Source organism: Aulostomus chinensis, chromosome 15, assembly GCF_037954235.1.
Source record: "Aulostomus chinensis isolate RoL2024-O1b breed Wild chromosome 15, RoL_Achi_v1.0, whole genome shotgun sequence".
NCBI lineage: Eukaryota > Metazoa > Chordata > Actinopteri > Syngnathiformes > Aulostomidae > Aulostomus > Aulostomus chinensis.
The window spans coordinates 767,501-791,500 of NC_141334.1; the positions used below are offsets into that span (position 1 = coordinate 767,501).

The following is a 24,000-nucleotide window of genomic DNA, read 5'->3' on the forward strand; positions in this document are numbered from 1 at the left end:
CGTGGTTTCCGAGCGGCCCAACGAGTCACTGACCCAGACAAGAGAGGCTCCACTCGCTCATGTCGACAGGACTGTACTTGTGATGTCTTATTTTCATTCTTGTATTTATGATGTTGGGTGTGGTCATCAAAAGGGGATTGTGGGCTTGTTTGTTATCACCCAAACGGATCCAAGCGAATAAGAACAGTGAGACCAGTCTTTCATGCTGACTTCCTGTGGGAGGCCAGCTGACCGCCACCTCTGTAGCTGCGAAACAAAGTATATTGTCTCATGACCAGCTCTTCAGCTTGGGACTTTCCGCTTGAAAGTGCGTCAGCAAGCGGCTCACTTGAGGGCTTCAAGGACGCAGAACATCTCAACATGTGTCTCAGTCGCTGTCCAGGTGAAGTTTCTACCTGTGAGCCCAGCGCCTGTGAATAGTCAGGGGTGAACAGTGACACGAACGGCTCCGGCCGCCTGTCCGTCAGTAATATCGGTCCCCAGTAACCCGGCCAGTTATGGACTTGGACTGCTTCTGTTGTGGTATTTTTCTTTGACACAAACTCAACTTCTCTGTCCGCCATGCTTGCGGCCTGTCAGTTACGTAACTCCTCCCACTTTTCTATGATCGAATCATAAATCTGTGACCTTCTTTGAACACAGTTGGACTGTCTCACAGGTCTGTCAACACCTGAGTCCAATATTCCGTGATTGCACTCTGCAACCGACAGTCAAATGAGTTCGCAGTCACATGGCCACCCATGAAAACCCGGGAGTCTTAAAAAATCCAAAAAGAAGCGTAAAGGTGGAGTAAAGTCTTCACAGGAGGCTTTCGCCCATCAGCTGTGAGACATGGCGTGTTTCTCACTCTACATTTGAATGTGGCCACGCAGAAAAGTTCTAAACTCTTGAAGTGTCTGCTGCGGATGGAAATCAAAGGAATCAGGCAGTGACAGAGCTGATGTGTGAGGTTTGACCTTTCGCTGTGAGGCAGGAAGGAGCCCTTCGCTTGTAGACTTGAGACGCAGCGATGGGAGATGACGTGGGAAACCAGAGAGAACAAAGGTCCCGTACAGATGGGAACTGGAGGCGGAGCTGGTCTGAGTTAACCAATCACGGGGGCTCAGATGTTTGTTTCTGGTCTTGTGAAAGATGTGATGCAGCATGAGTTCATCCTTTGTACGAAACAGCATCACGATGTCGAGTCTTTGTCATCACAGTGAAACTGAGTTTCTGGAGATGGAAGAAACAGCATTAAGTACGTGAAGCCAGCTTTAGTCCCACGAGCTCCTCTGACTGAAGCCGGAGGAGGCTGGGAAAAGACGTCAACCTCCAGCAGCTCACACGAAAGAGTCAGAGTAAAAAAAATAGATGGCGTGGTGCTGATCACAGGCTTTGATTGACAGGAACCAGCATGAGCGCACGGAGGGAACAGCTACAACTTTTCTCTCTGTCTGGCAGAATTCTGCTGACGCTCCAGAAACCCCTAAAAGAGCAACTTCTTCCTCTCATTTCCTCGAGGGATCACGCGTGTTTCCATGCAGCAGACGAGTTCTCAGGTTGCTTGAACTTGTCAGACTGGACAAACGTGAGGCCTGAGAGCTGCGAGGGTGCTGGTCGCTGCTGATTGGTTGGCTAATTTTCAAGCCTCAGATCCATCCGTACCCTGCCAGGCCCCATCTGTAACATCATGACCTATTTGTGTATAATCAGCAGCGGAACGCTTGCTGGCATGTTTCATCACTTGGTTTCTCCTGAGCAGTCCAACAGTAGAGTTAGCAGCTATGGTGGGGAAGGAATTGTGTTGATTGTCGAGCCACGGCATCTCTGCGTTTGTGTTGCGTCCAGCTGGCGCTCCATCAGTGGGTCTCATTGATTTCTAAAAGCCTCTGACCAGAGAAAATGTTAGTAGCAGGTCAGGCGTGAAATGTGGAAATCTGTCATACTTGAGGCAACGATGGGTGCTGCGTATTTCCCTGTGTTGTCTGCTGCTGCGTTTATGACGAAAGTACAAACTATGGTTGTTCATCAAAGAGCTTCTTTCTGTGTCTGAGGAGGAAGGTTGGTGAACTTCAAATAAAGAACTGGGGTTGTTAATCCCAAAGTCAGCCCCGGTCCTCTCGCTACGACTCCCCTACACATGAACGCCACGCTGCGTTCACGTGTTCTCGCTTCATAGCGTCAGAGTTACACCGCGTAACGTGAAACAAAGAGCAGCACAGAAAACCAAGTGCCGGAAATGATGTGCTCGCACCGAAGGAGGAGCTCGTTGGAGTTGAGACCTGATAACGAAGCTGTGCTTTGGCATCATTGCGGCGCTGCTGGTTAACGTGTCAGATCTCTGTAGCCACCTGAAACGCCACCAGGTGACACGAGTTACAGGAGAAGGAGAAACATCAGTTCAGCACAAACTCCGGCAAGACCCCAGGAGCCTCAATAAGGCAACATCCATGAGTTCCTCTGAAATGAATGCAGAATGAAGTCCCTGTGCGGCGCTTGACGAATCTTCTCAGCTGTTTAAGCTTCAGCCTTTGCGGATGAAGCGGTGTTTCCTCGCTATGGCAACAGCAGTGCTCGCTGCTTTGAGCCCTCATCATCTCATATCCTCTCCGCGATGAAAGGAGTTACACCACTGCGGCCCCCAGGTCCGCCATCCACCCCCCACGACTCTCCTCCTCCAAAATGTAGGTCACTTCCAGCTGCTAGGAGTGCTTGTTTTGCTGGCTGTCGCCTCTCATTACACCCTCATCTCTGACATCTGCGGCGTGAGGTCAGGAGCGCAGCCCTCTGTGCCGCACCCGCCTCAGCGTTCATGTAGCAACAGCCGCAGCGCTGAAGCTCAGATGGAGACTGTTCACGCCGAGGTGACGCTGTTACAAGCGTAGCTCATCCGTTTCCACTTGTACAAGCAAATGTGTCTTCTGGAAGACTGCATTGATTCTGAACCCTTGGTCTTGGTCGTGTGAGTCAGCAGAGACCCCCTCAGCCAGTCTTCGGCTCTGAGAGTCACCACAGCGACCTTCCTGTGCCCTGCAGTCTCAGGTGAACTCGGTCTGACTCGTGGGCTTCGGCCTGGGTGTCACAGCATCTCTTCCAGGGACAAGATGCACTTTGCAGTCAGCCGGGTCAAACCGGTTCTTAATGAGGGCCGGCCGAGCCCCCGAGGTGGGCTTGTGCTGCGCATGTACGTGAGAGGCCGGAACCTCATCAGGCACGCTAGGCGTTTAACGGAAGACATCAAACACACGAAGGTCACAAACGTCCGGCTCGGCCTGCAGTTTGAAAGGGTTCCATCAGCCCTGCATCATGTGACTGCGCCTAAATGAACTTACTCTTCTCATTCGTGTATTAGTTCACAATTATTTGAACTACCACAAAGAACACTAGAACAGAGGTGGGATTATCAGAATCTTCTGTCAGTACTGAGCCCGGTTCTGTTTCGTAGCTTCTGTCAAAGCCCAGCAGTGTCTTGGGGGCTGAAACCTCGCCTGACCTTCCATCAGCATCGAATAGATGGCGACTGAATTTCTGTTCAGGGTGAACTGCCCCTTTGACACAGTCCAGGACATTCATCACGAATGCTAACCGCTAACCCTGCTTCATGCTGTTATGTTGGGGCTTCAGATGTAGTTCTGGGTCACTGGTGGTTCCTCTCTTCATGCCCTGGTGTCTGCAGGCTGCTGTGGAAAGAATAAACAGGAGCAGTCAGCGCTCGTTCATCCACGCCGTCGTCTTTCATGTGACGGTGACGTTTGAATATCTTGTCAGTCGTCACGTCTGGGCTGCTTTGTTCCAGATATCAGGGAGGCTCCGCTCGCTGCATGTTTCATGGCACTGACATGAAGATAACTAATGTGCAGCAACACCAGCCTCCCAGCCTCCCAGACAGCTCGCGTCAGCCTGGAGGAAACAATTAAAGCTCTGCATCCATGATGAGTTGCTGGGGGACTTCTATAGATTTATTGGGTGCAAACAGGACAGATGAGGACATTCTATATGTGTGTGTGAGTGAGACGCACGAGCAGAAATGAGACTCCGGAGTGGGTTTGGTGGTCAAACCAAAGACCAGCTCCCCAGAGTTGCTTAATATTTACGGTCCATTTTCCCTCTCTTCCAGCCAGAAATGATCCAGGCCATCATCATTCTTCTCGTCACCGCACACCCTGAGGGCTCTTTTTGATTCAGGAAAATAAATTGCCCTGCTGTGGTTTCTCGGTTCCTGGATTTCTCCTCTAGCTCTGGTGAAGTCATACCCGACACCCTCTCAGCGATGGTTCTTTGTCGTTGCAGAGACTCGTGGCCAGAAGCACAGCCTTCAGACGGCACAGAACCTCCTGCAGGAAGAGGTGGCGCGCGCCGAAGACCATTCAGAGGTAAAACAAGACGCCGGGCTCTTGTACGGCTCATTGTTCTCTGTGTCTTTCACCATGTGACCCATTTTAACCCAGTTCAGTGTGCTTTCAGCCAGTTTGTTCAGAAGAGAAAGTAAAGTCCATTTGTATCACACCTTTCACAGGTAGGAAATCCCAAGGTGCTTTAGCTCAGCAGACTGGTCGGATGGTCGCCACGTGACCACGAGGGCTGCGGAGCGACCGCAGCAAATGTTTGTGTGTGCGAGCGGGTTGAGGGCCGAGCCGCTCTGTGTCGGATTCTATTCTTCCCTGAGCGCCGTCTCTCTGACAGCTGCAGCTGGGGGGTCAGCGGGGAGACGGTGCCCATGGGCAGAGGGTTAAGAGGGGAGGGTCCGTGGAAACCAGACCGGCGCTTCCTTCCACCTCCCGAGGGGCGACGGGACCAAAATGAAAAACTAAATCATCCGTTTTGAGGGGTCAGGGATTCGTGATATTAAAGGAAGTAAATGCTGCTGTGGGGAAAAAAACAAAAACTGCGTTTAAATGGATGTCAATCCCTAATTAACCATAAAATATTAGTTTAAAATCACAGAACATGGAGAGCAAATCCCCTCCTGGATGATGTGTTCATGATGATGATGAAAAAATGGTTCGTCACATTCTTCACGAGTATTTCAGCAGCACTAAACTGTAGTACTTCTTAGTTAAAATAGTAGTAGTAGTATTCCGTGAGAGGGCTGCCCGCCAAGTAGTTTCTTCCTCCACCGGCCGCCGCGGACCTCCCCAAGGGCTGAGACGTGCCAGGATGTCTCCAGACCTGACAGTTATGGTGTCCGACTGTTGTGCGTGCTGCGTGGCGGCGGCGTGTCACTGTGACAGACGGCGACCTTGAGCTGTCATCACCAGTCTGGGTTTGGTGATGTGATGTGATGTGAAAACAGCGATCAGCCACTTCAGTAGGTTGGCGCGGGCGAACCTGCTCCTGCAGGACAGCTGTGTCCCTGCAGGGTCACCAACGCTCCGCCCACGCCGCCACTGTCGGGGAGGAGCTTTAGTAGGAACGGAGGACTTGAACCTAATTGGAATCAGAGGGGTGGACTGAGGTGCCATGTTGCTTCGTGTCATTCATTGATGAATTCATATATAAATACGATACAGCTAAACAAATACCGCTCATCCTGTAAAGGGTGACAGGGGGTGGAGCCTATCCAGCTGCCTTTGGGTGAGTATGGATGAACCTCCTCCTGAGTGATTATGCTCAGTTTCCCATCAGACTCATGCAGTGCACCTTGGCGTGCACCTTGGCGTGAATGCAGCATCTGCCCTCCGTCCCGGCAGGCCCCGCCTCCATCCTGGGAACTCATACGGAGACGCGGCCAACTTCTTCCTACTTTGCCAGATGCACCAGTTGCAGCTCAGGCGCCGCGATCAGCTGTGTAACATTCACTCAGAGGGAAGTCATGTGGCAGCTGAACTGGGCCAAAGTTCACGTGTAAACATCCCAGCTTATTAAATCCTCCTCTTCATCCTCGGGGGGGTTTGTTTGAACAGTCCCCGCGGACGGACCCCCCGTCTGTGTGCTGTCCTGTCCACTGATGCTGGTTTATTTGTCTGCCCTGCTTCACAGGAGCTGCTGGAGAAGTTCATGGAGGGGAACGTGAGCCTGGATGAGTTCTTGGACTCTTTTCAAAGCTCCAGGAAGACGTATCACATCCGCCGGGCTCAAGCGGAGAAGATGCAGGAAATGGCTCAAGCCAAGCGGCTGCCAGCCAAGACCGAGCGGGCGGAGGAGCAGGAGAGCAAAGTCCCCGAGGTGAAGAAAGACTCGGAGCAGGTCCAGGAGCCTCAGCGGCCCAACGGCTTCATAGCACAAGGACCTCTGAGAGTGTTCCAGGTACGCTACGGCCTCACGCCGGCCATCCTCCTCCCACACTACCCTGTCTCTCCCCCCGCCTCAGCTCCAGGCCATCAAAGTAGCACACCCCCACCAGAGCCCCCTTTGGGGCAGACCCACATCCTGAGTCCCGGCAACCCTCTTCCTGGACACGGCCAGCCGGTGGGTCTCAGAGTCATCGGACAGTTGCCCGGCGGCTGGCCGGCGAACGGGCGGCCGGTACGAGTGCAGCAGCTGTACAGGCCGAACCCCCAACAGCCCGAGCCGCCGTTCCGATAAGTTTTATGGGAGGAGGAGGATGAAATACTGGTGGGAGAGGTCTTCCAGGATATGGAACCAAACAGATCCAGAGACAGACGGCGCTGCAAGCTTTCTGTTCTGCATCCATGACACGCAAGGGGAAGCTCGTGGAGCAGAGGTGGCGGCGGCGGCGGTAGACGAGGAGGGAAGAAGATGTCTTTTATTATTTTAAATATTTCAAGATTTTACATCGAGGGATGCGAAGCACAAACACCACCCGGTTCACTGCCAGCGGAACCCTCCCTGCTAGTCGCTGGGAGCAGGTGGTCTCTGCTGGCGCTCCCTCACGTGGACCTGTCAGTATCGTTCGCTGTGGCATGTTTGTATCACAGATGATTACCCAAAAGCTTCTGCTGTCTCTCTGAATTCCTTGAACAGCGTTGGCGCTCACGATTTATTTATTCATGTTAATCCTATTTTAAATGGCTGACTTCAAAGCTTCTTGTTTACCAGGCGAAGTGAAGAGCTGCTCCTCTCTTCAAGGCAGCCGGTGTTTTTCTGTCTCCCTCGGACTGCCGGGTGAGAGGAGTTTAATCTGGACCAGAATGTCATCAAGCCCACAGCCCAAAATAAGAAGGCTTAGGAGGGTTCTGTCTGCGTACGCAGCCTTCAGCAGCAGGGGAAGTGCTTTGGATCAGAAACACAAGGCTTCTGCTCTTGGGCTTGATGACTTTTTTCTCACTCATAATTCATAATAATTACTGCTCGCTTGACAAAGTACATGAAAATGCCTTTTGGAGGCCAGTGCCCGGTTGCATGAAACTTCTTCAGAAAACGGCCCTCGGTGTTCAGAGCCGGCCTGACGCGCCCTGCTGGCTGAGGGCAGCTCTCCGTCTCCGCATGGAACCGGGCTCTGGTCCCACCAGACATGCAGTTTTACGTCCGCTCGAGTGAAAGACGTGTTCCTGGGTGAAGGCCCGAGTGGGTAGGGGTGGGACGGCCCACGATGCATCTGGGTGCTCAGGGTGTGGCTCCGACATGCAGCCACGTAGATTCACTCAGTTCATCTGAATGCAGGTCGGCACTTTTGGGGAGGAATGTCTCTTAAACCGGAAACGGCCACAGAACCGTCGTCCAGAGAGTGCGTCCCTCTGCCTGGGTCTGGTTCTAGTAAATCTATCAGCCGTTGTTCTGTGGACCTGCTGAGTTCATAGAACTGGAATTGAACTGCAATGTGACCTGTAATTTTCCAATCGCAGGGAGCTGCACTGTGTGAGCGTGTTGCCGTCGCTCTGAGAGGAGCTGCGCCTGGAGGAGCAGGTTCTGGTGTCAGATCAGTCCAGATCATTGCAGTTGGTTCATTTTCAGTGTTTCAATGAAAACGTTCTCTTGAGGAATCTGTTTGATTTTTGTCTGAGAGCTGAAAGCACCTTTAACGGAAGTGTTGAGGAGGAAGGAGATGTGTGCAGGTGGGATTGCCTCTGACGGCGTCAACAGTTGTGGTTTGGTGACACGTCTTGACACCGTCAGATACTTTGAAACAGTTCTGAACCAGGTCCTGTCAGATCTGGAGTATCCAGATGCATCGTGTCTGTGAGCGCGTGTGACATGCGTGTTGGCTCGGTTTCAGTGGGCGAGACGCTCGCCGCGCCGGCTGATTTCACGTTGCCCCCCTGGAGGTTCACCCTGAGGACGTTCCATTAAGAGCAGGTTGGACTGTCGTCGTTCGAGTGTGACACGTGTGGTCATTTCTCCCCAAAAAACAACCTTTCACATCATGACATCATCATTACGTCATCAGGATTCCTGTAAGAGCCCACGTTTCTGGAATATTCTGAAAATGTCAAGTGCTTTGTAGTGTGCGACTGTGGTTTTGTCCATCTGTTATATTTTGTGTCTATCAGGGTTTGTCCAGCAGCCTCCTCCTTCGACTCCATCATTCAGCGGTTGTGGTTTCAGAGTTTAAATGAAGTGCGGCCACTGAGCAGAGTGCCCTCAAACTTTTGCGGCAGATTGGCTGCAGGCGCTCGTGGCTGCAGGCGCTCGTGGCTGCAGGCGCTCGTGGCTGCAGGCGCTCGTACCGGATGATCCCGAGTGTCAGAGCCCATCAGTGCTGGAGCGAGTGAAGATGGACTGATTCCATCGCTGGTTTCCCTCCCTGCTCATGTGGAAGGAGCTGCAGCAGCTGCAGCAGTGGCGGTCACGTGATGACTGTGGTACCGTAGCGGTTTGAACCTGTTCGGTGAGTCCTCGCCCTTCAGGGACCTGAGCTGACGGGAAGCGGTGACGTGATCGGTTGAACAGGAAAGAAACAGGCGGCGCGAGGTCACAGACCTGGGAAATCATGAAATATTTAAAACCACAATTTTCAAGCTTGGAAAAATATTTCAGCAAAGTTGTAAAATTGGAGCGTTCAAAGGGTTCCTCCGCCCGTCGGAGATGGCGCTCTTCGCAAAGCTTCACAACGTGTGACGTTTTTGATGATGTCAGAAACGACGGCGTTCAAAGAGACGTTTTCCAGCAATGTTTAGAGTTTTACTTTTGGCGTTGTAGGATTTGTTGGGTGAAAATGTTCATCACAACAGGCGGATCCTGCCGTTGGCCTTCTCATCGGCTCGCTACGTTACAGGTCACCAACGCAACAAGCCGATCAGGACCGGCCCCCTGTACACGACGGCGCCAGTTCCATTTGGAGGCAGCAGTCCTTCACTTCAGGCTCATTCTGGTCAATTTGAACCTGGATTGTCTGTCGCGTGTTCATGAACTTTTCCAAAAAAAAGTCCTGTCAGAAATTTTCCTCCAAAGAAGTGGGAAAGTCCTGGTAGGAGGGTTCATGGATGCAGCGGGAACAGCAGCTGCCGGTCGGTGAGTCAGCGGCTTGTTGTGGAAGCTGAGCTGCTGATCAGCGCCTGAGGGCGGACGCACGCTGGATCTTTGAGCCTGCAGAGAGAGGAGGAGCTGGTCGCCATCAGGAGGTCCAGGATCAGCACCTCTCCATATGCAGACTGTTCAGGAGCAGGAAATATCAGCGCTGGGATCTTGAATAAATTTCCCAGCTTCTCATATCTTCGCATCGGTGTAGCCGACGCACTTGGAACGCGAGGCTGTAATGCAGTGTGACGCCGACGCTCCGAGCTGATCTACAAACGCAGATTTCACATTTTGCGACTGATTGAGCCGAACCACAATGAAAGTCTGAGGTCACATTTTCTCCTGAACCAGAACCATCAAGGTTCTGTTCATCTGTTTCTGTGTGGATGCTGGCACCATCCAAACACTGCAGTTCAGTCAGAGTACTGGAAGTACGCCTCATTTGTATTTCTGTACTCAGACTGGATTTCCCTCGGAGGTGAAGAGCAGAACGAGCGGATGCGTTCTGGAGATGAAGTCTGAGGCGACTCAGTCTTGGAGTCTGCTGGTTGTGCTGGTTCTTCAGGGTCGGCCTCCAGTCGCTGTCTTTCCTCATTTTGCGTCATGAGTTTCTTCTTTACTCATGGCTTTGATGTGCCGACTCCGCTGTATGGCATCAGTGTACAGTAAAGAGGCGCCGTCTAACTGGGCGACTTCTCCCACTGGTCCGACTGTTTCCATTTCATTGTCAGGCAGTTTTAAAGATTGTAGATATGTCACCAAAAGAGAAATGCACGTTTGATGCGTTTCCAGCTGTTGGTTCCGAGCAACTCTCCTACCACGCGTGCGTGACGTTGCCCATGCCGCCACCTGCTGGCGGTGTCACGTAGCCTTTATCAGCTTTTAACCAGTTAGCAGAGACACTTTTTCCTTTTAATGTCTGCAGTTTACTTTCAGTTCATTCATCAAGGAGGTTATTAACGCAACGATTAGCTACCGTACTGTCAGACTTCGCCCCCTGATGGCTGTCAGATGTACTGCAGCTGAGGCAGACCTAGAGGCTCTTGATCCGAGGACAGAGAAATCCTTCAACAGTGAGACATTGACCCTCCAACCCAGTACTGTGGAGGTGACGTGGACTGGGTGATTGTCTTCCGGATGTGTGCTGCAACGGCACTTCCCTGGAGACTGAAGCTGCTGAGCAGGAGTCCTGCTTCATTATTTACACGGAGGCCATCAGCCGAGTGGCTGAGAAGCTGCCAAACAATAAATGTGACAGTAGTGAGACGGCAGCTGGGCAGCAGCTTGAACATCACGTTTACTGAAAGACAAACACGGTTGAGTGGAGCGTTGCTATAGAAATGGAGTTGAAAGGTCACCAGCTTTTTGTCCGTTAGAGGAAAGTGTCCCAACCGGCCCAGCAGAGTCCCACAGCTCCGGGACCAGGAGACGCAGCTGCTCACCAGAAGAATTCATCTTCTTGGGGAGAAGATGTCACATGGTTGACTCCAGTATTTCCAGTGATGCGAGTGGACGTGAGGTTTGTGTGGATGTGGATTCACAGTGAAATGCGTCCACACTGATTCCCTTGAAACTTGGTCCTGAGATCCACATCCCCTTCAGGCACAGCGAGATAATAAAACCGATAGCATGTCGGTAATTACACACCAGCGCCGTTAGCTCCTCTAATTAATTAACCGTGAAATAGTTCACTAAAAGGCAGCCCAGTGCTGCTAGGAGACGTTTGAAACAGAACCGTCTGCAGAGAGCAGAAGAAGACAAAGACAGGTTTGCGTTAATTCAGACACAACGGCGGACATGAACGCCGCTCCAGTGTTGTCTTTTCTTTCTACACTTTCCTACTATGACATGTTAGAATTGTCAGATCTCCAGCGGTCACATGATCTGAAGATGGCTCTCTCTGCAGGCGGGCGGGGGGAGTAGTGTCCTCCCTGGTAGACACAGGTGATACCACTTCCTGTTGGTTATGTGACCCGGAGACATGGAGCCATAACCACCATGATACATAACCGCCGTGAGACAGGACTTCTATGAGATGTAACCGCCGTGGTTTAAAGACGGAGGCTGCTGGCAAAGTCCTGCGCATGCTCAGCTGTTCGTTGATGACCTTTGTGTGATGGATCCGTGATCGCGCCAGTCAGCCACCATCCAAGTGACCTTATACCACATGTTTACGGGTGAAATGATTCCCATTTGCTTCCTACGTGGATCCAGGAGACGCCAATAAAAGACATTTGCCAGCCAGAGTCTGTTTGTCCTCCAGTTTGTCCTGAAGCTTCCGTCCAACGAAGAGGTTTGAATGTCTGGGGGTTTCAGGTTAGTGAGTGGTGCATTTTAGTCCCAAAGCTCAGTGAAAGACAAAAGTACATCACATTTGGTAACAGAACAAAGTCGTAACTGCAAGCAGGGGTCGTCGTCTTGGTAACCGAAGCCTTGTCAACTAACCACACTCACCAGGTGAGTGCAGGTTTCACTGAGCTGCCGATTGGGTTCAGGACGACTTTATTGTCCATGCAGGCCCAGTTGAAGGCAGCCGCTCTCCCACAACAACAGAATTAAAGGAGTCAACGCCAGCGTACCACCACGCCCCTGAAGTACTGACCGCGGTCAGCAGCAGGAACTCCTGGGACACCAGCGCGCTGCACTGACACCCCCAGCCTCCTCGACCGTCACCTCTGGAGCGTCTCTCACTTCGGCACATTTGCTCTCATATTTCTGTCTGTGTTCGTATTCAGTAAAACTGAACTATAAGTAGGGGTTGTATGACATCATCACATTCTGAGAGATTACAAACTCGCTTCTGGGGCACAAAAAATATCCAAGCTGAAAAGAAAATGAGTCTGGGTTATATTTTAAGAACAGTTTGAAAGATACACAAATAATTTACTGTTTTTGTTCTGACACTTGCTTCCAAATTACTACTTTTATTTTTTTAATGAGGGTAGAGGATGGGATTTGTGCTTCAATTGGACTGTTGCATAACATCTTTAATCCAACATTTAGGACTTTTTGTCCTGAAATATTTGAGTTCACTCTGCCGAGCTGCGGCTCAGGAACACGATTCACATGAAGACGTGCAAGTGAATTTGATCAGAAGGGAAAAAACCGGCGCCGTTGGGAAATAAGAAGCAACCTTACACATTTATTTCCTGTAATTTCATTTATTTAGGCACATGAGCAGTGGCATTTAGATCAGCTGCATGATCAGCTCAGACAGATGTGTTTGGGTGATGGGGGAGTGAAGCCGCTGGTGGCTCTGTCAGATTAAAACGATGCTGCTCCTCCATCAGCCTTCTCATCTCTGCCTGCTTCTTTACATCTTTCCAGCTGCTTCAGACTCAGCGTGCCAAACCCTCTCAGCACTTCTCTTCATTGTTATGCATATGAAACCCAGTTAAGTTGCGTCTGTAAATCCGACCGGGATGAAAGACGCCTCAGACATCTCAGTGCCTCACAGCCAGGAATGTTGGAGCTGCTCTTAAATGAATGATTCCCTGCCACAGCACACGCAGAGACACAACATGAGGCTGTCGAGTGGATCAGGACATTTGTTGCTGCCGTCTTTCAACTGCAGGGGAAGACGGAACAGCAGAACTTTGCAGGCTGAACCTCTGCCATATCCAGGAAAGAGGCAGAACTGGGTCAGTTGGCAGAAAACAGATTTAATTGTGCATAATATTTGTATGCTAATCAGCCAGAGCCTAGCAGTGCTCTGATGCCCTCTAGTGGCCAGCCGTCACTGCTGCTTTACAGTTGGTCTCCACTGCCGTTAGAGGAAGTGACACGCGAGGATAAAAGGGATTTTGTGGTACCATTACTGCTAAGACTTCTGCTGGTTGTACTCCTGTAATGCTGGAAACCTCAGTCTGAATAAAGCCTCTGAGGCAACGCATCGGCACCTGTTTGCAGGTCAGCTCGAACCATTCTGCCTTTGTGGGAGGGAGGTCTATGAAGGCAGCAGTTTGAGGCCCGCAGTCCTGCTCACACGAGGATCCAGGGTCAGAAGTACCACGATCATGTAGTAACTCCCAGTTATACTGATTTCACAACCAGTGTCCAACTTGAATCTCTTTGCAGGAAATGATGTTTAGGTGGAATAAACTTTAAAAATGAAGTACTTAGACAGAAAGTAGCAGTTTGGTGTGTAAAACACATTTATCACAGCAGGGAGCCCAGTTCAACGGAGAAAAGTAACCCTTAAAACCGCTGGTACCAGGACAAACTGTAGAACCTGTCCATCGTCCAATGACAGTAAGTTGTTATGAGTCCCAAATAAACCTTTATAGCTACAGATCAGACACTCGTTTTGGGAGGAATACATCTAAAACTATACAGGTACTTCTAACTAAGCCTGTGATAAACTATAGGTACTAAGATATTAAGTAGTAACTGAGTGGAGCATACCTTTAAAAATATACATATTGGAGAGCGAGTGGTATTTTGCTCAAATACTGCCTTGTTTGCATGTTGCGTTTGTGTTGCAGTCCTCCAGTCCACTAGGTGGTGCTGGCGAGAGTCTAACTCAGACTCCTGGAAACGTACCTGCCTACAAACCTACCAGGGCGCGGAACACCTGCCTGGTCCTGAGGGACTGAGGGAAGGCATTTCAGGGTGCCAGGTGAGGAGGGCCCCGAATGCAAAGTACCAACAGACGAAGGAGAAGCAGCAACAGTCCATTTATTGTGAGCAGAAGCCTGAGGATGTTTTCCTTTCCACGAGTGAACATTTCTGATCAGAAGCACGGCCGAGTTAGAACTTTGGTAGGAGTTAGGAGGAACAGGCAGGGCCTACATTGCTACCTCCTGCAGCCCAGTTCTTCATTAGAACAGGCTCAGGCCTTAATCTTCCCCCACTGCGCCATCCACTCTTTTACCCTTTCATTTTATGGACTTCTCAGTCTCTCCCTCCGTCCTTCAGCCGTTCCCTCGGCGAGGTCCCTGGTTTACCACAACCAGACTGTCCTACAGGCAGGTTTCAAACCCAGGCTGTTCTTCTGGCTCACAACACAACACAACGATGTTAGCGCTGCAATCTCAGAACTCCTGTCTCTGTGGTACAGTGTCAACATTCCAGTCCTTAGAATCAATATCATCCCCACGATGCCGTGATCAAATCACAGCAGGACCCTCGCACGTTGCGGCAGCTACACGATGCAACTTTTCCAAAATTGTTCTTCTTGGAATAGAAACTCTGAGTAATTTTCCACTGAGTTTCAATATAATGAGGAGGACCTGTTATTCGAGTCCCCAGGTGGAACACAGGAAGCTGAGTTCCAACTTTATTCTGAAACTTTGCCAAATTATGTAGAGAATCAGAATACATCACGATGCATATGGTCTTCACCACCTACGAGCGGTGGAGGTGGCGCTTCCTCTCTCCTTCTAGAGACATGGATCATTGCGTTCGCACAGGTTCGATGCCGATCAGGGTCGGAGACCTGCACGCCATTTGACCTGGGTCTCAATGCCGATGAATCCAGCCAACGTATTGCAGGCAAGAGCCAAATGTTGGCAGATTGTAGTAGTTTGGGGTTTTTTGGCCGGGGCATCAGTGAAGACCTTCACCCATCACATCCCACATCCTGGTTAACTACACTCAGCTTTACAGCAGGTCGCCCTCGCACTTGCTCACATTTTCGTGACATTCAAGACACCATGGACATCACATTTTTGTGATGTCCATGGTGTCTTGAATGTCAATCACCTGAAAGCCCAAGTTGTCGATCCCCAGCTTCACCTGCTTTTTGTGATTTTGTTGGTTATGTTTGTTGTGGTTCCTCTGGTCCTCATCGGTTTTGAAGCAGTGGGCACAGTGGGGTGTGGTGACCCGCACACTTTTGGAAAAGTTGGAGAAATCCACACAGTATTTTCCCGTTTTGGTGCGGGAGATGATGGGCAGGAAGTTGTGACCCCACTGGATCTCTTGAGGGATGTAGGAAGTTCTGACTTGACATGAGGAGCTGGTGGACTCGGCTGTCCCGTCCAGGAAGACCACCAGCTCAAAGTCCTGCTGAGGAAGAGTGTCAGCTGTCAGCTCATAGAACGGACTCGATGTGTTAATGACATGGTAGAGGGTCAGAGGACAAACGAAAAACAGATTATCCTTTCCAGCGTCAACCCTGAAGTCAATGTCCACCTGGTCCAGGATGATGGTCTCCCCATCGGGTGTGGTTGTTGTCCTCAGCAGCTTGCCGTAGATCTGGCTACCAATTAGTAGCGTCTTCCGAAGGTTGGCCACTCGGATCAGGAGACATAGGTTGCCTTTCTTCAAGCAGATGACCGCCATGTCACTGAAGGTGACGCTCTTTGCCCGTCTCTTGGGTAAGGAGATTTTGGCCAAGATGACCCCACACATGAAGCAGTTGATGAAGACGCCGATGAGGGACTGCACGATAATTAGCGCCACCGTGCCAACACAGTGGCCAGTTAGTGCTCTGCCACCATATCCAATCGTAGTCTGGGTCTCCAAGGAGTAGAGGAATGCCGTGGTCAGGCCGTTAACATTGTCTATACACTGGACATGTCCATCTGTACGGTTCTGTCCCGGTAGATCCCCGTTGCTCTTTGCGATCCAGTACCACAGCAGGCTGAAAATGAACCAGCTCCCAGTGAAGGAAGCAACAAACAGAAGGAGAACAAAGCGCCAGCGGATCTCCACAAAGGTGGTCCAGACATCCACCAGGTACGCGAAGTGGTTGCTTGACTCTATGTTGCCGAACTCGATGTTACAATGCCCGTCTTTGGTGACAAGGCGGGTTTTGTGGTGTTGGTGACCAGCAGGCTGGATGTGACCCTGGAGCAGCTGGAACATCCTGGAGCTACAAGGAGCAGAGAGAAGAACGGTACCACAACATTAGGACAGGTGTGAGGGAGAAATGACCCCCTAGACCCATGGTTCCCAAACTGGGGAGTGGTAGCTCCATCAGGGGGTACGGCAAAAAATCTCTGGTATCCTGCCAAAATCCTCCATTGAAATAATCCTGTGTTTTCCTGGCATATTCTGCAAAGACCTGCAGCTTCTGATCCTCTGGCTGGCCCTGACCCAGACCCAGGTCACTCCGCATGAGTAGAGACCCCAAAACTACCAGTGCAGTCAAGTACAGTGTCGTCTGTGGACGTGGAGGGCGTTCAGGACCCCCCTGCTGCCCTGGGAGGTAAGCACTCTCTAAATGTCCTCTCGTTGACGTCGACCTTTCTTCATCAACTGCACATCGTTCATTCAAGTCTGTTTACCTGTTTGTGCTGTGCCGGGCTCGCCGCGCGGTTCACTTACGTAACAGCCTCTAATCAGACTCAAGCCTGATAAGCAACTTGATTATTTTTTTCTGTGGATGAACACTTTTTCTGTAATGAATGTGGAAACCTGACGAACGTCTTGTCTGCTTAGCTGTGCACGATGTCATGATGCCACAGCTCGTCACAGACGGCCAGTCCTTCAGAAAGACCTCCAGTATCTGAGATGCTGGACAAACCTGCTGTTGTTCATCTTCCTCCGCGTTTGGTTCATCTAACTGGTCAACACCACGACTGTTGACAGTGAGAAACTACAGAACGGCAGCACAATTTAATCTCACAGTGAAAAGAACGTACAGTTAATTCATATCCTTTGAACAAATGCTGTTATTAGAAGATATCAGACTCTTTTCAGCACATCATGGAACCCAAACTGCTTCATGCTCAGTTCTGTTGGCTGTAGGAGAGAAAAGTGGAGTTTCTGCATACCTGCTGAGTGAGATGAGGGTCCAGAGAGCTCACTGGGTCTCTGCTGGGACTTCAGACTTCTTTCTTTTAGTGAGTGGCCACAGGAGCGTTGGAAAGATTTTAATCCACAGTGAAATGTCCTAATCCCAGCCACATGCCACCATGTACACTGGCTTCATCCAGACAGCGGAGCCAGACGCAGGGCTACCAGAGGGTCCCTGTGATTGACAGCGCGTCCCCCTTCATCATCACCCCACCAAAGCAGTAACTTGCAGAACGGCTCATGGTGGCTGCAGCTCAGTGAACAGTCTGAGGAGTGGAACCTTCTGGAAGGAAGTCCTGGGTACTATTGTGTGCAGAGGGTCCATCTATTGAAGGGGGGCCAAACATGGCCGATGCAGCACCCATGCTGTTTTTGTTTTCAACCCTGAGAACATTTGGGATTTGTGTCGGGCCTCACAAAGAAATCCCTCAAATGCACTTCCCCCTCCCCCTCTCCAGACCTGTGGCTGCCTCACATTTGCATCAAAATGGAGAGCTGCAGGGACAAAGTGTCTCTGGCCACTGCATTCATATCTGTGGGTGTTTGGTGAGGGACGTCTTGGATGGATAAGATGCCCCCCAGCGGCGGCCAGGTCACGACATGGTAACACAAGTGAGAATCAGAGACGCTCATGCGATGTTCTTCTCCACATACAGTATTTGTTCTTATACTCATGGGAATCGTCAACCCTCACTTTAGTCTTTCAGACAGGAAGTAAAGCCTGTAGGCAGGTTGCGAGTCCCTGGTCCTGGGACCGCCGGTGTGACTCCGGTGGCTCTGCCACGTCAGAGGTGGACAGCTGGTATCTCTGATGACTGTTTTCCTTTCTGTGGATATCAAGTGAACCATCCTCTCCGAGCGAGCTTGAGATGATGTCCCCTCATCACCTGATGATGAACTCTTGCCTCAAGTGACTCACCACCACCACACATCTCGTTCTTACAGTTCGGACGCATGAGGAGATTGAGATCTGGAAAGAACCAAGACTACTGAAATAGTCATTGAGTCAATACTCATCAATCCACGTTCATCCAGACTGATATTTCAGAGTGGAGTCTCGCTTCATCAGCCAATAAATCACAACATACGCATCGCTTTACTGAGCTGTTGCATGACACTGTTTAATGACATCATCAAGTCTTATGGGACTGGAGGGGCGTTTGCTTGCTAGAGAGAACAAACCAACAGGTTACACAAACATCTGAGACAAAGAAGTGAGGGCACTGTCACATTCAATATACTGATTACAACGATCAATTATTGCTGTTTTTTCAAATCATCTAAAAAGACTTTCAGCACTCTGTCCCTTCCTGAAGTTAAAGTTGAGACCAAGTTGAGTTTACGTCACTGTTGGTGCTTTGGGAAGTAGAGACTGAAGTAGCAGCTGAGCCCTGCAACGCCGCCGGCTCTGGAAAATATCACCGATCTGCAGCTGGTTGGTAGTTGTACAGTGGAGATGCTCTAGAGCGGTCGTCCCACTCGTCCTCCAGGAGAAAAGGGGGCGTCATGTGAGCCCCTCTCACTACATCCTCCAGGTGGAACCGCACTGTCCCTATAGGGACTGCCAGGAGGGGGCGGAGCAACGACTAAGTCAGCCTGTTGGGTGAACTGGTGACTGACACTGACTGACAGCTGTCCCTCCAGGGGCTCCAGCTCCTCTACACGATGTTCCTCTCCAGCATGGGTTCCTGGGCCAAGATGCGTCTGAAGCCAAGGCCGCTCAAGTCCAGGGTCCTAAAGCCTGAATCGATGATCAGCTCAGCCACAGCGCGGCCAATGGCGGGGGAGTGCTGCAGGCCGTGGCCGCTGAAGCCCGTGGCGAAGTACATGTTTTCGATCATCGGATGTCTGCCGATGATGCCATTCTGGTCAAAAGTGTTGTAGTCATAGAAACCTGCCCACGAACTGGTCACCTGAGGACAGGAACAGCAGGTAAGGGCTTGAGAACACAGACTCACAGGTCAACAGGTCCACATCCTTGGGCATCGTTGGTTGGGGTGCTCCTGCTCATCCATCCAGCAGGTGAGATGCTGAGTGTCAAGGTCAATGTTGCGACGATGAACACACGAAAACACTGCTGACTTACCTTGAGGTTCTCAAAAGCAGGAACACGATGGGCCAAGCGGGGCCAGATTTTATCCTCAAAGAACTGGTGGTCCACATCGAGATTGGTGGTGTCGGGCTCCTCTGCCTGAGGACACACACACCCAGCAGCACTTAGACCTCCTGGTCAGCACCGTTCCCTCCGAGTGACCAAAGCCGATGCCAACAAACCTCCTCTGGGGACATTCCAGCGATGTAGTTCCCTCCCAGGCCCTCTCTCCTGAAGTAAATTCCAGAGTAATCGATCAGGAAGGGGGTGTCCAGGCCAGGACCTTCAGGGCAGTGGAGGACATACACGTACCTGGGAGACATTCAGGGGGACATCAGCCCCACGGGACACCCTCAGCTCTCAGCTTCACACTCTACACTCACTGTACTCTTGCCTGCCAACAGCAAAACGGTTACAAACTCTCAAGGTCATCGTCCACGCCAAACACGTTCTAGTTCGTTCTGATCCCTGGTCTAAGTGTCAGTGGATCCCTGATCCTCTGTCTGGATCAAGGAGGCCTGGATTACAGCAGACGACCTGGGGAGTTGGTGAAGGGACGTTTCTGGACAGTTTAGCTGCTGCTAGCCGCCAGGCTCCATTAGCTTCAAGCTAAATATGCGTGGCTGGATCTTCCCAGTAGTACAGCAGGAGCTCCATGAGGGAGTACTTGAAAGGATAAATACACTTGTAGGGTGAAGTACTGACTTGAGCTGACAGCTGGACCTTTAATACACGGCAGTGGATGTTGTAGACAAATGTAACTTTTCTGATTCCTCCACATTCCGGCTCAACCATCAGACATCTTGACAGCGTTTGTTTTGGTTTCTAAAGCTAAAATGTGCCAATGAAGTCAACCGCTTACCTTTTCCGGGGCTCAACAGGCAGCGAAATTCCAGCCAGTGTGTTTTTGGGACCAAAACCCATTCCCAGCATCTGAGCCAGTTTGCCAGAAAAGGCTCCTGCAGCGTTGACCACCATGGCACATTCCACCGGCTGGTACTCCAGGCTGTTGGGCATCTGCACCTGCTCCACACACACGGTGACCCCCGGTCAGACCTTCAGCCTCTCACAGCACATTCATCATTCAACTCTGGTTTCCCTCCACGTTTGTTGCCGACAAGAAGAGTTTCATTTTCAAGAGGAAGAAGAAGCACGTTGACCTTCATGAACATCAGCAGCAGTCAAGGGCCTGATTCAGTCGAATTTTATGCTTTCAGGATGTTTTCCTTCCACAGAATGTAAATAAAAAAGGTCTGAAGGTCGAGTCAAAAGAGCGTGACCATGTTTCACGCGCTGGACAGACCGCCACGGCGCCACTTACCTCGACAAACTTTATCCTTCTGACATTCACAGTCTTGTCATCCAGAGTTGCCATCATTTTGATGTCACTTCTAAAGCCTGAGAGAGAGGAAACAGGAGCCAGGCAGGGAAAGGAAGATCAGTAACTGCCATGAGGCCTCAGAGAGCAGGTGTGTGTGTGTGTGTGTGTGTGTGTGAGTGAGCGAGACAGAGACAGAGAGAGAGACAAAGAGAGAGAGACAGAGAGAGAGACAGAGAGAGAGAGAGAGACACTTGTTTTAAACTGCATTAAAATGACTTCAGACCAGGAAAAACAATATCTAGTTGCATATTTCTGTTGTCTTGGCGCTGGTGTTCGTCCGAGCAGTGGTTGTGTGGTGCATAAGTTGATGGGTGATGTATTGTGGTGTGTCTGTCAGCTCCTGAAGAGGAGGAACGTGGGAGGCGTTCAAGAGAGAAGCGATGTTTACCACAATTAAAAAGATCCACCTCACTCAAATCTCTGGGGATCTTGTAGCTCACCTGTGACCTCTCCACAGCACTGAACCACTCCCAGGGAGATGGCCTTCCTTCTGAAGGCATTCAGCAGCATCCAGGGGTCAAACCAGCCCTCGTTCTCCAACCCTGGAGGATGACGAGAGAGAAACTGTAACCCTGTCACACAATGATCGACGAGCGTAGAAATACACACGCGCTCACCGTGGGACGCCAGCGCCACCCCATCCGTGTTTATCCAGGGGAACTTCTCCTTCAGCTGTGTAGCAGAGAGGAGAGAAACTTTTGCGCCGGCGTCCCTGAAAGTCACATGACCAGAAATCAGGTTGACTAGACAAAACCGTTTCAAAAGGAAAAGGTTCTCTTCTAGACATTTAATCATTCAATCAGTTCTACAGAAACAAAGATGGCCGACACCTCTGGGTCTTGTAGTTCTCCTCCATGATGTGCGCCACCTCCTCACTGGCCAGGAAGAGGTAACCTGACTGGTTGAACTGCAGGTCCACCATCTCTTCATTCAGCACGCTCAGGTGTTCCTGCCAGGACAAACAGCCCTCACTGACCTCCTCCGCCTCAGAGCAGCTTCAGGCTCCGTCTATCGACTACGCTTCAGCAGGAAGGACGGATATTTTCTCACTACTTCTATTTTACTGCTTATCTTAACTCAAAAACAAGAATTTCCAAGTATTTCTGATTCTGTGATCATTTCTCTTGAATGAGTTAAAGTATGTCTTCTTCAAGTCGTGGACGTTGACCGCCTCAGCTGGAGCGCCAGCCGCTCACGCCACCGGCACACCGAATGATTCAGAGGCTTGTTACTTATTGCCAGCGAGCTGCAGAGAGGCAACAACACAGCAGGACTTACATTGATGTTCCTCAGGAAGTGAGCAGACGCCAGCGAGAGGAAGATGTTCTCAGGCAGGGAGAACTGCTGTCGGATCCCCCCGGCCGACAGCACGGTGGAGGCCTGGGAGTACTGCAGGGTGCAACCACAGGAGGGAGGGCAGAGTGAGTGGGTGGCGGCCGCAGTTCATCATCACTCACATCTAAACACGTTCCTCTGTGTACAGCATGAATACACCAGGACTCAGACGCTCCGTTGGGCGCTTCAGCTCTGAGTTTGTCTCTGCCCTGATACCACACAGTCTGTATTGTGCTGGCATGCTTCTGCAGTGGCAGTGGCCTGCCAGTGACCTTTGACCCCCTAAACATGTCCTTGATTCTTTGTGCACGTTTGTGCCAAATCTGAAGAGATTTCATGAAGGAGAATGGGACCCATACGGCCCGCGGCTGAGGTGCCGGACACCTCTGACCATCCAAGGGTCCAGTGATTTAGAGAAAAGAAAATGAACTCAAAAAGAGGAGAAAGTACTTACACTCAGTTAGAGAGAACATAATTTGAGTACTGCTTTAGTATAAATATTCCAAGTAAACTAAAGGCTGTGTCATGACAGATGAGAGCGACTTTTGTGCGGTCCATTTCTATCATAAAGCAATCAATTTCATCCCAGGAATGACAGAGAAAGATGCGTGAAGAGCGATCAGTCCTGAGCCACTCACGGAGGTGTCCTTCTCCACCACCACCACCCTCAGTCCTCCACGAACCCGCTCCTTCTGCTTCAGCCAGTAGGCGACGGACCAGCCCACCACGCCGCCTCCGACGATCACGATGTCGGCCCTCTCCGGAGGCAGGTTCGGGTTGATCTCCAGGGGACTCCAGTCGCTGCCGGGAAGAGCGTCCGCCGCCTTCTTCCTCATGGCGGCCAGCTGAGCCTCCAGGTCTGCGGGGGAGAGCAGAGACACGGCATTTTCAAAATAAGAGTTAATTGGAAAAAAAATGGTCAGATTTATGGTGTTTCAGCATCTCGAGAGCTCAAGTTCCGCTTGTGTGTACACGTCTCCAATACCTTTGAAGAAGTCGTTCCGGAGAGGCGTCCCGGTCCTCAGGCTCTGACGGGGGGTCACACGTCCGCATGGCCATGTGCTGTCCCGCGTCCCCCGCCCGGAGGTCAGGAGCCCCACAGCCGCCCGCACCTCCGCCTGCACTCGGCGCCATGCTAGCATGGTAGCGCGCTAGCTAACTAGCAAGCTAACAGCTAACCGGGCTCGCAGCTAGCAGCGACAACCAGAACTGCATATCTTCACTTTACAGGCTCCGGGTTGAGAGGACAGCTGTGTCCACCCACAGGTCCACCGAAGCTGGGCTAAAACCCACAGAAACACCGGAAGTAAGGTGGTACTCTTCAAAACAAAAGCACGATATCATCGCCCACGCTGTCGCTAACGATCCTGATTCTGTTGAAGCAGGATTTGTGATCGAGTTGATATTTTACAAAGATCTCGTCAGACACAGTTGATTACATTTCTCTCCCGGAAGGAAGGAAAAACCTGTGTCTAAACTGTGAAGTTGTGCCTTTCAAATATGTTTGAATAAACTTTTTTATCTAACTTCAGCAGAAATTGAAAATATTATACGTTTGAGATTGTGATTGGAATCCATGGGACTGAAAGGAAAAAGGGATGCAAATAGAAAAAGCTCATTCTCAAACGTATAAACTTGTCTTCTCCATCTTTTCCAATGCAGTACTACCACTTTTAAACAGTGGGTTTCAGTGCTGGGACCTCACAATGCATCGGTTTCCTTTATTCCATGACAGCAGGACTCATCACAGCCTGATTAAAACCAGCAGTTCTTCTCCCTGCTGTTCATGCTCAAGCTAACAGCCTTTGTCTGTATTTTAACGTGGATTTTTGTCATTGAATATACACTGTTGATAGAATGAGACAGGAGTCTGAAACCTGAAAACCTCAGGTTAATTCATATATTTTACTCTTTGGTGAGTATTTTTTTCTGTTTAAATCTCAGAAATACATTAGAATTAGAAAATTAAGACACGAAATAGAGCAGTACATAAGGTAAGATATTAACAAAAAAAATGATGCTTTGTTGAACATTATTTTACTTTGAAAGCCTCTCACGGAATCGCGGTCACATTTCCGTTTCTTTGACACTGGTTCAAATGTCCATAGACATA

The 24,000-nt window shown here is 50.5% G+C and overlaps 2 protein-coding genes and 1 pseudogene across 5 annotated transcripts in view; 1 reads left to right on the forward strand and 2 right to left on the reverse strand.

Annotated features, from left to right (window-relative positions):
• vps37d (VPS37D subunit of ESCRT-I) overlaps nucleotides 1-11,576 on the forward strand; it is a 21,297-nt gene extending 9,721 nt beyond the window's left edge. For 2 of the 3 annotated variants that reach the window (XM_086226617.1, XM_086226618.1), the window contains exons 3-4: nucleotides 4,270-4,352; nucleotides 5,959-11,576. In XM_086226617.1, coding sequence (XP_086082743.1) covers nucleotides 4,270-4,352; nucleotides 5,959-6,504 — 629 coding nt within the window. In that variant the 3' untranslated portion in view covers nucleotides 6,505-11,576. The remainder of the gene's footprint in view (nucleotides 1-4,269; nucleotides 4,353-5,958) is intronic. The other variant, XM_086226619.1, reaches the window with a different exon arrangement.
• Nucleotides 11,577-12,569: 993 nt separating this feature from the next.
• On the reverse strand, nucleotides 12,570-17,424 carry LOC147248094 (ATP-sensitive inward rectifier potassium channel 1 pseudogene; annotated as a pseudogene). Its single transcript, XR_015119453.1, has 2 exons — nucleotides 17,058-17,424; nucleotides 12,570-16,153 (listed from the first exon to the last, which is right to left on the reverse strand). The product of XR_015119453.1 is annotated as an ATP-sensitive inward rectifier potassium channel 1 pseudogene (transcript).
• A 762-nt stretch (nucleotides 17,425-18,186) lies between these two features.
• On the reverse strand, nucleotides 18,187-23,169 carry foxred1 (FAD-dependent oxidoreductase domain containing 1). Its single transcript, XM_086226192.1, has 11 exons — nucleotides 22,873-23,169; nucleotides 22,526-22,746; nucleotides 21,831-21,941; nucleotides 21,383-21,501; nucleotides 21,170-21,264; nucleotides 20,993-21,094; nucleotides 20,493-20,569; nucleotides 20,034-20,194; nucleotides 19,354-19,483; nucleotides 19,166-19,270; nucleotides 18,187-18,992 (listed from the first exon to the last, which is right to left on the reverse strand). Exons 1-11 carry the CDS (start codon nucleotides 23,027-23,029, stop codon nucleotides 18,738-18,740), a joined length of 1,533 nt encoding a protein of 510 aa, XP_086082318.1. The 5' UTR covers nucleotides 23,030-23,169; the 3' UTR covers nucleotides 18,187-18,737.
• Between the last annotated feature and the right edge of the window lie 831 nt (nucleotides 23,170-24,000).